Consider the following 12,869-nt stretch of genomic DNA (forward strand, 5'->3'; position numbering starts at 1 on the left):
CTACCAAATATTTGTTGCAAAATGACACCACATCATTTTTAAAAATTATTAGACCACATTTTATGTCCAATTTAGCTGGAAACGAGTCAATTTTTAAAGTACAGCCGCTTGATAGATTGCTCTTTAATTTTTCTAAAAAACATTTCTAGGTATAAAAATATCTATTTCATTAGAGATACTCCGAAAGTTTTGCAAGATTCAACCCCTAGCTATGAACGGTCATGCTTATCGTTTTGATCGCATTTTGAAACGGGCATAGGAAATTCAAAAAAATCAAAAAAAATGTAAACCTTCGCATTGTGTCATTATATATGACCTAGTTATCAGCAAAAATAAAAAACTTGGAATACATCAATTAGTTTGAAAAGGTGTTCTCATAAATAAGCTATCATGTATGAAGATTCATAGCTTTTCAAGTGAGATGACCAATGTTATGGCAATATTTATGGAATAGTTTGTTTAAATGATCTCATATTGTGCAAAAAGGTGCATCTTGAAAAATGGTAAACAATGTTGTCAAAGGGAGTTTTCATTTTCTTTTCACCAAAAAATCATTTTCCATTATTCGAGTGCCCAAAATGAGTTTTTTGTGAAGGACCTACCATATATTTGTTGCAAATTTGGACCAAATCAATTTTATAAAACCTTAGTCCATATTTAATGTAAAATTGACAAAATGGTTGGGTGTCAAAAGTTTTGATCCACCTCTGGTGAAAAAGACAAATTTTCGCTGATCCAGCTGGAAGTGGGTCAAATTTGAACTGCAGCCGCCTCATAGTTTACTCTTTTTTTTTCCAAAAATCATTTCTAGGTACATAAGTATCTATTTAATCATAGAAACACCAAAAGTTTTCCAAGATTCAACCACTAGCTAGGAACGGTCAAGCTCGTCGTTTTGACCGCATTTTGAAATGGGCATAAAAAATTCAAAAAAAACAAAAAATTGCAAAACCTTCGCATTGTGTCATTATATGTGACCAAGTTATCAGGAAAAATAATAAACTTGTAATACGGCAATTCTTTTTAAAAAAGTGTTCTCGGAAATGAACTATCATGCGTGAAGATTCATGATTTTCAAGCCAAATGATCAATCTTATGGCCACATTCATGGCATAGTTTGTTCAAATGATCTCATATTGTGCACAAGGGTGCATATTGGAATGACAAACAATGTTGTCTAAGGGAGTTTTCATTTTCTTTGCACGGAAAATTCATTTTCCATTTTCCGAGTGCCTGAAATGAGTTTTTTTTTGTGAAAGACCTACCATATATTCGTTGCAAAATTGGACCTAATCAATTTTATAAAATACTAGTCCATATTTAATGTATAATTGACAAAATAGTTGGGTGTCAAAAGTTTTGATCCACATCTGGTGAAAAAGACAAATTCCCACTGATTCAGTAGGAAGCGGGTCAAATTTGAACTGCAACTGCCTATAGTTTGCTCTTTATTTTTTCCAAAAATCATTTAGAGGTACATAAGTATCTATTTAATTAGAGAAACGGCAAAAAAATTCCAAGATTCAACCACTAGCTAGAAATGGTCATGCCTGCCGTTTTGACCGCATTTTGAAACGGGCATAAAAAATTTAAAAAAATCAAAAAATTGGGAAACCTTCGCATTGTGTCATTATATATGACCAAGTTTCCAGAAAAATAATAAACTTGTAATACGACAATTATTTTAAAAAAGTATTCTCAGAAATGAGCTATCATGCATGAAGATTTATGGCTTTCAAGCCAAATGATCAATCTTATGGCTACATTCATGACATAGTTTGTTCAAATGATCTCATATTGTGCCCAAGGGTGCATCTTGGAATTCCAAACAATGTTGCCTAAGGGAGTTTTCATTTTCTTTGCACGGAAAATTCATTTTCCATTTTCCGAGTGTCCGAAATGAGTTTTCTTTGTGAAGGACCTACCATATATTTGTTGCAAAATTGGACCAAATAAATTTTCTAAAATACTATGCCATATTTAATGAACAATTGAAAAAAATGGTTGGGTGTCAAAAGTTTTGATCCACCTCTGGTGAAAAAGACAAATTCCAGCCGATTCAGTAGGAAGAGGGTCAAATTTGAACTGCAGCTACCTTATTGTTTGCTCTTTATTTTTTCCAAAAATCATTTATAGGTACATAAGTATATATTTAATCATAAATACATGGTTTGGTGGTGATACGTCGAGGTTTGGATGTGGCCCAGGGCCCCAACTCCAAAGCGCGTAAACTCGCATGCCCGCCGCGTGGTCACCACGTGACCTTGACGTTAACATGCGTTCTAGGAGGCCTAGGCATGTCTAGTGGGTTGGGCACTCCCCAGGTAGGTGCTAGGAAGAAAATTACAACATAATAATCTCACGAGGAGACTGACCTATGCTCAAAGATGAATTAGCAGTCAAGTGTTTGATTAGCGGTACGGGAAATGCACATGGCCAATGGGCGTGAGTTTTGGCTGAGGGTGATCATCTACTAAGGAGAATGTCTTCACAAATTGTCAGCTCAAAAGGAGGAGCCTAGGTGGTACTTTCTTTGCAAAGTACCACACTTGACAAAAATATGAATGTTGAAGCTGGGCTCAAAATAATGAATGGATTGAGCTCAAATTCGGTGGAGGATGGTTATTTGGGCATAGGAAAGCACTTTAGAAAATTGATACCATTTGGACATGCCAAAGTAGTACTTCCTTCACAATGCTCTTCTATGGACAGAAACTTGGGAAAACTAGTGAGAGAGATTGGATGAATGAAATGATCTCAAAATTGGTGTAGGTAAGTTACATAGGTATGGTCATGCGCTGGTAAATTTTCAGATAATTTGGGTAAGCCTAGCTTGTACTTACTTCACAAAGCTTCTCTTGAGGTAGAAACTTTGGAAATTTCCTGAGAATGATTTACTAGGAAAATGGAGCTGAATATTATCATGTCGCAATGATTTGGGTATGGAAGAGTGCCCAAAGAGTTTGAGGGTAATAGGAGGGGTCTAGACAACACTTGCTCAATCTGGCCATAAAATATAAATTGAACCTGGGCTCACATAGATGATTTGACTGAGCTGCAATTTGGAGGAGGGTGATAATTTGGGCATATGAAAGAACTGTATAAATTTCATGTCATTTGGATATATGAAAAGGGTACTTCCTTCACAATGCTTCTAGGTGGACAAAAACTTTAGAAATTTGCCGAGGAAGATTTGCTAGGAAAATGGAGCTGAATTTTGTCATAAAGCAATGATTTGGATAGGAAAGGGTGCCCAACAATTTCGAGGGCAGTTAAGGATATATAAATAGCACTTCCTTCACAAAGTGCTGTTGTGAACAGAATAGGAAAATAAATATTGTTGAATTATTTTTGAACTAGGCAAGGAAGGATTTTTACATATTTGATGAAGATATAACCCAAAGAATTTATGAGATTTTTTGGGGAATTTTGGTAATGACGAAAATATAGGTTGCTTCACAACCTAGGGCAAAAATTGATACATGAACATGACACATAGGCAAAACTGATGAGGTGGTGCCTAGTCATAGCAATAAGTACTAATGCATCCACGTTCACAACCTCATGAACTTTTATATGGCTCGTAATCAGGTAGAAATAAGGTCATGGACCACTCTTGTCTGCTTTGTGACCATTTGGTGTAAGGCAATTCAGGGTTTGAGCCCTTCCAAGCAAAATGGCCGTGGATTTACGACCAATTCAGGTAGGGTCACTAAGAGAAAGTCGCTAGTTGACATATTTCTTGTAGTGGAGGACGATGAGCCCTTTCATCCGACGGACCGCCCTGTCCTGCTCCCGCTTTAGCCTTGCCACCCGAGCCTTCTCCGTCGCTGCCTCCTTCGCCTCGCGCTCCGACTGCTCAATGGCTAGCCGGAGCGCCTTAGCGTTCTTCCGTCGGAGGCGGCGAGCGTCCGTCTCCGCCGTCGTGAGGGAGCGGAGGTACACCCAGGCGAGGAGACACACATCCTCGTCGGCGTCCGACTGCGTCCCGTGGCGGCGGCACACAGACTGCTCCGCTGCCTCCCTTTTCCGTGCGCGCCTCCACTCGCGGTGCATGCCTCCAACTCCGGAGTTCGCATGTGACCCGGAGGCGCGGGCACAAGCACCCAGCGGTGGCCGCGTGCAGGAGCGGACGACGGGAGAAGGAGACGACGCAGACTGCATTGACCGGGCGTTGTTGCGCGCGGGTCGGGAGGATCCAGCTCCACGTCCGCGTTGCACCGGCCCGGGAGGTGCGGCGACGCTCTAGATCCGGAGTTGCCGCCAGTCTCGACCTTGGACCGCTCTAGCGCAATGCGGAAGGCCATCTCCTCCTCGTAGTCGAGCTCCGAGCCGGAGTCGCTGTCGGATCTGCTCATGGTGGTGGATGGGATTGCAACCGGAAAGGGAGAGGGGTGGACGGACGGAGCGAGAGAGGGAGAGAGTGAGCTAGGTTTGAGCTCGCCGCCCGGATTGAGCTTTTTTGCGGGGTCCGTGGTGGGCCGGACCTGTCAAACAGATGCGCCCGGGCGTGTCCGGGCCGCTCCATATCCGCCCTATATTTGGGCTAGATATGAGGGATGTCGGTCAGTCCGGATGATTGAGGTCCGTTTAAGAAGTCCGGTTGGATCGAATTTTTGTGACCGGGCAGTGACCGGACGGCCTGTTCGGACGTTTGAGACGGGTATGAAAGACCTGGTTGTAGATGCTCTAACATCTTACATTTTGAGATAGAGGAAGTAATATACTAATCTCCGGATCGGAAATAAAAACTGCATCGATCAAACAAGGGGACATAAAAATAAATTTAATAGAAACATAATACAAACGCACTGTCTATTTCTAGTTGTCCATATTCTACTAATGATACAAGCACGAAGTCAATCTTATTTGGAAAAACAACACCCCCTAGTTGAAAAACAACAGCCCGAACTCTTGTACATCAACAAATTGTTGGATAATCAGATCATTCATTCATACCATGATTCAAGCCCAAACAATAAGTCCGATCATAAGCACGACAAATACATTTGGGTGAGATTCATTAGATCCTGACGTGTTGGAGTGAGGAGACGCCGTCGAGGCCCTTGGCCCTGTAGTGCCTGGCCATTTCGTCCACCGTCGTGTTCCTGTACCGGGCGTTGCCGCCGTCAGCGACGATCGGCGCAAGCACCCTCGTCGACCCCTCCGCCCCGAAGAAGCAGGCCACCGACACCCTCGGCCCCGCGCTCTTGGCCACCACGCGGTGCTCCACGCTCTTGAACCTGTCGTTGGACATGAGCTGCAGATAGTCGCCGACGTTCACCACCAGGGCCCCCGCCACTGCCGACACGTCCGCCCACGCCGGCTGCTGCTTGTCATCCTCGACGAGCACCTGGAGGCCACCTACGGCGTCCTGGAGGAGCACGGTGAGGAAGCCGGGGTCGGAGTGCTTGGTGGTGCCCAGTGTCAGGTGCGGCTCCGGGCACGCCGGGTAGTAGTGGCAGGCGAGGCTCGGCCCCTCTAGGCACTGTGTGTGTTCCTCCAGGTGCCCTTGCCGGAGGCCCAGCGCCTCCGGCACCAGCCCGAGCAGCGTGCTCCCCAGCCCCTGCACCAGCCCCGCGAACTCCAGCGCGATGGCCCTGCACGCCGGCGGGATCTCCTCGGGCGCCGGCGGCTCCGGAGCCATCTCCATGTACAGCGTGTCACGCCAGTTGGCTGCCGGCGATTGGTAGAGGTCGAAGTTGCTATGGTACCTCACCCGCCGGCTGTCGTCCCGGGTGTGGTACGGCGCCTTGGCATCCGCCGTCTCCTCGTTGAAGCCCCGCAGCGCCGCGAGCATCGCCGACAGAGCTGCCTCCGGCACACCGTGGTTCACCGCCTGGAAGAAGCCCACCGTCTCGGCGGCCGCCTTCACCGCGCCGACCGCCGAGGCTCTCCCGAACGGTGTCGCGAGGCCGGCGAGGTCGACGACTGGGATGGCGAACTGGTGGCCATGGTGATGGGGCGCGTCGTCGAGGGATTCGGGCGCGTGGTGGAAGATGGCGGGGACGGCCGTGACTCCCGCGTCCACGAGGCCCTTGACGCCGGCCTTGGTGTCGTCGAACGCCTTGAGCGCGCCCAGGCGGTGGTCGGAGGCCATGGGTAATTGGAGCTAGCTTCTGCAGTGTGTCGATCCTTTGAATTCAGTTTGTGTACGTGTGTGTGGTAGTGAGTGATGTAGCCGTGGCTCTTTACTGATCGTACAGTACATTCCATGATTGCTGACAGGCAGTGTGTACGTCGACGTCTATCCGGATTCGCTGAAAACCAAACCAACTCTTGGCACTAATAACCAAGCCCATCCGACACTGGAAAAGTTAGATCGAGTCCTTATGAGCAGTGATTGGGAGGATCTCTTCCCTCAAGTTAATGTTAGGAAGATTGTTAGAGACGTTTCAGACCATAATGCTCTTTTGCTGTCCTCTGATAACCATGTTGAGAGTCCCACAGCAAAGAGAGTTTAGATTTGAAATTAGTTGGCTCAAATCTGACGATTTCCTATCCTTGGTGGAGAAGATTTGGAACCAGTATGTTAAAGCTACAGATCCTATTGATGTGTTAAATATCAAATTAAAACGCTTCAAGAAGTTCTTTAACGGTTGGGGCTCTAACAAGTTTGGGCATGAGAAGATTAGAAAAAAGAACATAAGAGAAGAGTTAGCCATTATTGAGAAGGAAGAAGAAGGAGGAATGATAGATCCAGTCATGTTTTGCAGGAAGACTGAATTGTTAGTGTAATTAAATGAAATTTTGGTTAATGAAGAATTATTCTTACTACAACAATCTAAAGAGAGGTGGTTACTCAAAGGGAATAGTAACTCTGCTTACTATCAAATAATCGCTAATGGCAATAAAAGGAAAAACACTATTCATTCCCTGAATGTAGGGGATGTAGTCATAGAAGGGACGAAGGATCTTTTAAATCATGCTACTGAATTCTATAAAGATCTTTTTGGGCCGGCACCTGGGAATTTGCTCCAGGTGGACCATAATATGTGGGGGGAAGAGGAGAAATTGAAAGCTGAAGACAATGAGAATTTATGTAGGCCGTTCTCAGAAGAGGAAGTAAAAAATGCTTTGTTTGGAATGAATAGTAACAGGGCCCCTGGTCCTGACAACATTCCAGCGGAGTTCTACCAACACTGTTGGGAGATTGTGAAAAGTGATATTATGAAACTATTTGATGCTATGTATGAAGGAACAGTTGATGTTCAAAGACTAAACTATGGGGTCATTACTCTTATTCCTAAAGTCAATGGTGCGAACAAAATACAACAATTTAGGCCTATATGTCTACTTAGATGCCCATATAAGTTGATCACAAAGGTGCTAGATAACAGAGCTGCCCCTTATGCTGATATCCTGTTTAGCAAGCACCAAAATGCCTTCATTTAGCATAGAAGTATCATGGACGGGGTGCTGACTTTACATGAGGTCTTGCATCATACTCATATTAAGAAGAAATTTGGCATCATTATCAAACTTGATTTTGAAAAAGCCTACGATAAGGTTAACTGGGATTTCTTACTAAAGTGCCTTGAGATCAGAGGCTTTGGCAAAACTTGGTGTAGTTGGATGGAGAAAATTCTCCACAATGGCACGGTTAGTGTGAAGTTAAATAATACCTCGGGACCTTACTTCCAGAGCCACAAGGGTGTGAGGCAAGGAGACCCGGTGTCCCCTTTCCTATTCAACATTGCTACTGAATGCCTGTGTAAGATGGTCTTGCAAGCTCAAACAAATGGCTTAATTGATGGGCTGGCCTCGGATTTGGTAGATAAGGGAGTGGCTATTCTGCAATATGCAGATGACCCAATCATGTGCATTGAACATAATCCTGAAAAAGCACTCAATTTGAAGCTGTTGCTGTATATGTTCGAACTCATGTCAGGACTGGAAATTAATTTTCAGAAAAGCGAAATCCTTAGTGTGGGAGGGGATGATAATATTCTAAAAGAATATGCTGATATTTTTGGTTGTCGGATTGGGCACTTCCCGATGAAATCTCTTGGGGTCCCTGTTAGTTATTCGAACCTGAAGGGTGTGGATTGGGACTACCTTGAGGCAAAATTTGTCAAAAGATGTGAATCTGGTCTAGGAAGTAATGCCGCCCCGGGGGGCAGGCTGACTCTATTGAATGCTAATATTTCCAGCATCGCTTACTATTATATGTCTATGTTCCTTTTATCTAAAACCATCATAGAGAGGTTGGATAAACACAGAAGGAGATTCTTCTGGCAAGTAATTAAAAACAGAAAAAGATACTACCTGGTCAGATGGTCCAGGATCTGTAGATCCAAAGATAAAGGATGATTGGGGTGAAAGATCTCCACAGGCAAAACATTTGCCTTTTGGTGAAATGGTGGTGGAAGCTCGAGATGAAATGGGGGCTTTGGCAAGATATTATCAGAGCCAAATACCTTAGTAGGGACACGGTAGCCTCGGTTAAGGGGAAAATTACTGATTCCCCATGTTGGAAGGCCATTATGAAAGTGAAAGATTTATATATGATTGATCGAAAAGTGGTCGTACAATCTGGTGACAAAGCTAGGCTGTGGATAGATCCAGTTGGCGATCAAGTTCCTTTTGCTGTGCAATTTCCTCAACTCTTTGCTATCTGCAAATATCCTAATTGTGTTGTGAAAGCCTATTTGGAGGTTGATCCTGTTACCTTCTTCCGAAGAAGACTAAATTATGAGCTTAATGAGCAATGGCAGAAAGTGCTTTTGACGGTTAAAAAATCTTGTGTGCCTATAGAGAGCGATAGCATCAAATGGGGGCTGGGCTCTAAGCCCTACTATACTACCAAAGCTCTACATTCTTATCTGGAAAAAAACATTTCTGGTTGCGATTATCGCTAGATATGGAAAGCTCGTATCCCTTTGAAAATTCAAATTTTCATGTGGCAGCTATCGCAAGATGCGGTGCTGACTAGAGATGTGATGAAACGTCGTGGATGGAAAGGGGAACCCAAGTGTTCATTTTGTGGGGAGAGAGAAACCTCCCGGCATCTCTTTTTTACCTGCCCCGTTGCTAGGATTACCTGGAGAGTGGTGGGATACATATTTGGCACTGATATGTGCCCTGGCAACTTGTGGCAGGCATATGTTTGGTGTTATGCTTTCTTCCCGGGTGGTGATACCTTTTATACAATTGGCATTGCAGCTATATGCTGGGCTATTTGGACCTGCTGTAACCGAGTTACTTTTGAGCACACCCCTCTCAGGACCCCGTTTGAATGCATCTTTTCTACATGTGCACTTTTTTGTTATTGGGCAGGGCTGATGAAGGAGGAGGATGCGGCGAAACTGAGGGCTGGAGGAGCTCTGCTGAAGGACAACACGCCTCGCATGATGAGGATCTGCGCGGCGGCGCACCAGGATGGGAGAGTGCGCTGAAGAAAGAAAAAGAAGGGAGAGAATGTGCCGCGTCTTGCTTCATTGCTTTTGGTCAGATACCTCCTGCGTGAGGATGTTTTGGGGCATGTTGCTCTGATGTGAGCAGTGATCTTTTGAAAACTCTGGGTTAGATGGTTGGGGTCTTGGGTTTATAGTGTCGTTGGGTTTTCGTCCCATGGTGAGTAATCTCGATGGCGAGTGCTCATGGTGGGTTTCCCGGCGATGCTTGAACCCGCTTTCCTCTTTCCCGTCTTATTTTCTGAACATGGTTGTATTTTCGTTATGTTCAAGTAATGGAAAGGGGATTCGCCCGGTTCAAAAAAAAACTCTCATGGATCGTGGACCACACATCTTAAAGCGTCAATGTCTTCGGTTGTGTTTGGTTTTAGCCTAAGCTTGCCTTCCCAAATACATTTGGCTTGATAACGTTTTGGTCAATATTTTACTATTCAATGTTTTAGCAAGAAAATGAATTAGGTGGGCAAAGAGGCATTGACATGCCAAAAACCATGGTCGAAACTAAGAACAAGTTTATGACCATGACTAAAATATTGGTGAGGTGTCTTTTGGTCACAATCCAACACACAACCTTCTTCGGATGTATCGTCGGCGTTTTCTTCTCTTCGCACATGCCACCGGTTTGTCGAGAGCACCTTGTTTTTGAACATCCATTGTGAAAAACTAAACACGCAGAGGAGAATAGCTAGGAGCAATACGAGGAGGTGTGAGTGGTGATGCCAGGATCTAAACCTTGTGACGTCAAGTTTTAGAAAACTTTGTATAAAAATTAAATACGAACGTAAAAAGTCATACTTTATTACAAACATATTTTGGTAGCAACTATTTGTGATCATGCATATTTTCGCATGTACCCAGCGTCAGCACGGTACTAATTGGCTGGAGTACGTCGGTTTCAATATATGTAACAAGATGACAATACACGGAATCATCGGCTATTCTATTGTGCAAACTAGATTTGATACTATTTCATTGCAGAAAATGCTCTCTCAATTGCTGCGTGGCGACCGGCAAAATCAATGCTAGTTTCATCAAAAGAAATACTAAAGTAAAACTTGTATATTTCTTTGTCTCAACTAGTTTTCTACAAAGATCACTAACCACTTTCAAATTGGAGTCTTAATCATCACAAACATTTTTAAGGAAGTTGTCAAGTTGGATGCTAACCTCCAAGGTGGAAGAGTGTTTAACCAAAAACTACCACATTTCATGGAAACGTGTCAAAAAACTACCACTTTACGATTTTGTGCGAAAAACTATCATTTTTTTCTAATCCGTGAAAAAAACTACCAAGTCACGAAATCGCTCGCTTCGCCCGCGCTAAGCATAAATCTGACCGGTTGGGCGCACGAACCAGGTGCCACCGTGGCCATCCTTCGCGCCGGAGTTCACGCCAAGCACATCCAGTTTCACCGTCCTCACCTACTCCTCCCTCCTCGTCCGCATCCGCTCCCTCCTCTCGTCCCTCTTCCCCCTCGGCCCGTCCGGGTCGGCCGCCCCGGTGTCGAACAGGGCGCCGCCGCCGTGGGGGGATCTGTTGCTGCCGCTGTCGGTGCTCTGGCGCCGGTCGGCCTTCCTCGGGATGCGGCCACCGTAGGAGGTGCTGAGGAGGCGGAAGTCGAGGCGGCCCCAACCGTCCTCGTCGGAGAGATCCCAGCCGAAGCGCTCGGCCATCTCCTGGAGCGGCCCGTTGCCGTCGTCGTAGACGTAGTCGAACTTGGAGGAAGCGGTGCGCGTGCTCCCACTCGACGCGGTCGACGTAGACGGGGTCGTCGAGCACCTCGCGCGCCAGGCGCGCCCAGACCAGCGTGTCCCCATAGTCGAGCTCCGCGACCACCCAGTGCAGGTAGGACGGCGGCAGCGTGCCCAGCATCTGGCCCTTGTGCTTGCCAAAGTCGATCACACGGTCCCTCGCGGGCCGCGAGGACGCGCCGACGCCCACGGTGGCCCCGAGCGGGCGGAGGAGGGGGATCCTGGCGGGTCTGGGCAGCGTGGCAGTGGAGCGGCGACGGTGAAGGGGGGAGAGAGGCGCTGCTCGGGTTTGGGGTCTCGGCAGAGGCGCCGGGGAGGAAAGGCAGGCCCTTGCAACGGCGAGCGGGAGCATGGCGTGCTGGCGGCGGCCGGAGAGCATGGAAGCTTCCGTGAACTCCAGCACGAAGGATGGCCACGGTGGCACCATGTTCGTGGGCCCAACTGGTCAGATTTGTGCTTAGCACGGACGAAGCGAGCGATTTCGCGACTTGGTAGTTTTTTGGCACGGATTAGGAAAAAAGTGGTAGTTTTTCTCATAAAATCATAAAGTGGTAGTTTTTTGACACGTTTTCATGAAATGTGGTAGTTTTTGGTTAAATACTTAAGGTGGAACAAGTTTGCTAGCGCATGACGGTGTAACCGTTGTGCGTAACAATCTTTTTTGTAGTTTGTCATTCAACTTCTTTTCATTTTCATGCCACAAATTGAGGCATAAGCTCTCATATACCGTAGTTTATTGGTACCAACATTTACAATGTATCATCACATATAATCAATAAAAGCTAGTAAGAAACTATAGGAAAGTATCAGGTGATACCAAATCTTACATGTTCCCATGCTACCAATTTAAAAAATTCAAATTTAAATGTTTAAAACAATAAAAATGGGAATGCTCGGATTACATGTGTCCAAACCCCTAAGAAACTCAGATCAAACTTAAAATACACATTGAGAAACAAAAAAGATAAATATATGATGAATAATGTCAAAAGAAGACAAAAAAGACACTATTCACACCTGAATTTCTCTTTTTTGTTTCTCCATCTGTATTTTGAATTTTGATTTGAAAAGTTTAGGATTGTAGACACATGTCTAGTGAACACTCGTGATTTTTTTTAGAATTCGTGAAACATCTTTTTTTAATTGGTATCATGGGAGCATGTAAGGGTTGGTATCACTGGATATTTTCCCCATGAAACTACGATGATATACCATTAAGCTTCGGACATTTGACATTTTTAACAATAAGAACAAATTATAAGTCTACAAAGATCTTTGAGGTGTTCCATAAGAACAAATTATAAGTCTACACAGGTCTTTGAGATATTTCATCATAAATATTTCAGACTTGATCCATATGACTACTCGACGAATATAAGGCTAGTCATAGCGCACTTCAATTTTTTATACTTATGTGGCAAGTAGTTAATAAGAAGTAGTAACATAATATTTTACTGTAACATAGTGCTTCCTAATACAAGATAAGTCTACAAGCTAATAAATGAACTCATCTATGACACTACTACTATGTTACTTTACACTATAAAAATAGTAATTTAGACTAGTGTAGTATCATATGTATGACACTAGTATTAGTTACTCCCTACTATGACCAGCCTAAAGGCATGTTTGACAACTGCCTAGAGCCACACACCCCTGGACTTCAGCTCCTCCAACCGGAATCTAGGGTTGTGCCTCACT

The 12,869-nt window shown here is 44.8% G+C and overlaps 1 protein-coding gene and 1 pseudogene across 1 annotated transcript; both read right to left on the minus strand.

The window, feature by feature from the left end:
• Nucleotides 1-4,760: 4,760 nt before the first annotated feature.
• On the minus strand, nucleotides 4,761-6,134 carry LOC125548999 (1-aminocyclopropane-1-carboxylate oxidase homolog 1 pseudogene; annotated as a pseudogene).
• Nucleotides 6,135-10,493: 4,359 nt separating this feature from the next.
• LOC125547112 (uncharacterized) lies at nucleotides 10,494-11,899 on the minus strand. The gene is given in 2 exon segments (XM_048711120.2): nucleotides 10,494-11,139; nucleotides 11,141-11,899. Coding segments are annotated over 2 exon segments (858 nt in total). The 5' UTR covers nucleotides 11,596-11,899; the 3' UTR covers nucleotides 10,494-10,736.
• Nucleotides 11,900-12,869: the final 970 nt, after the last annotated feature.

Source organism: Triticum urartu, chromosome 3A (assembly GCF_056163025.1).
Source record: "Triticum urartu cultivar PI428250 chromosome 3A, HENAU_Tu73, whole genome shotgun sequence".
In the NCBI taxonomy this organism is placed as follows: Eukaryota; Viridiplantae; Streptophyta; class Magnoliopsida; order Poales; family Poaceae; genus Triticum; species Triticum urartu.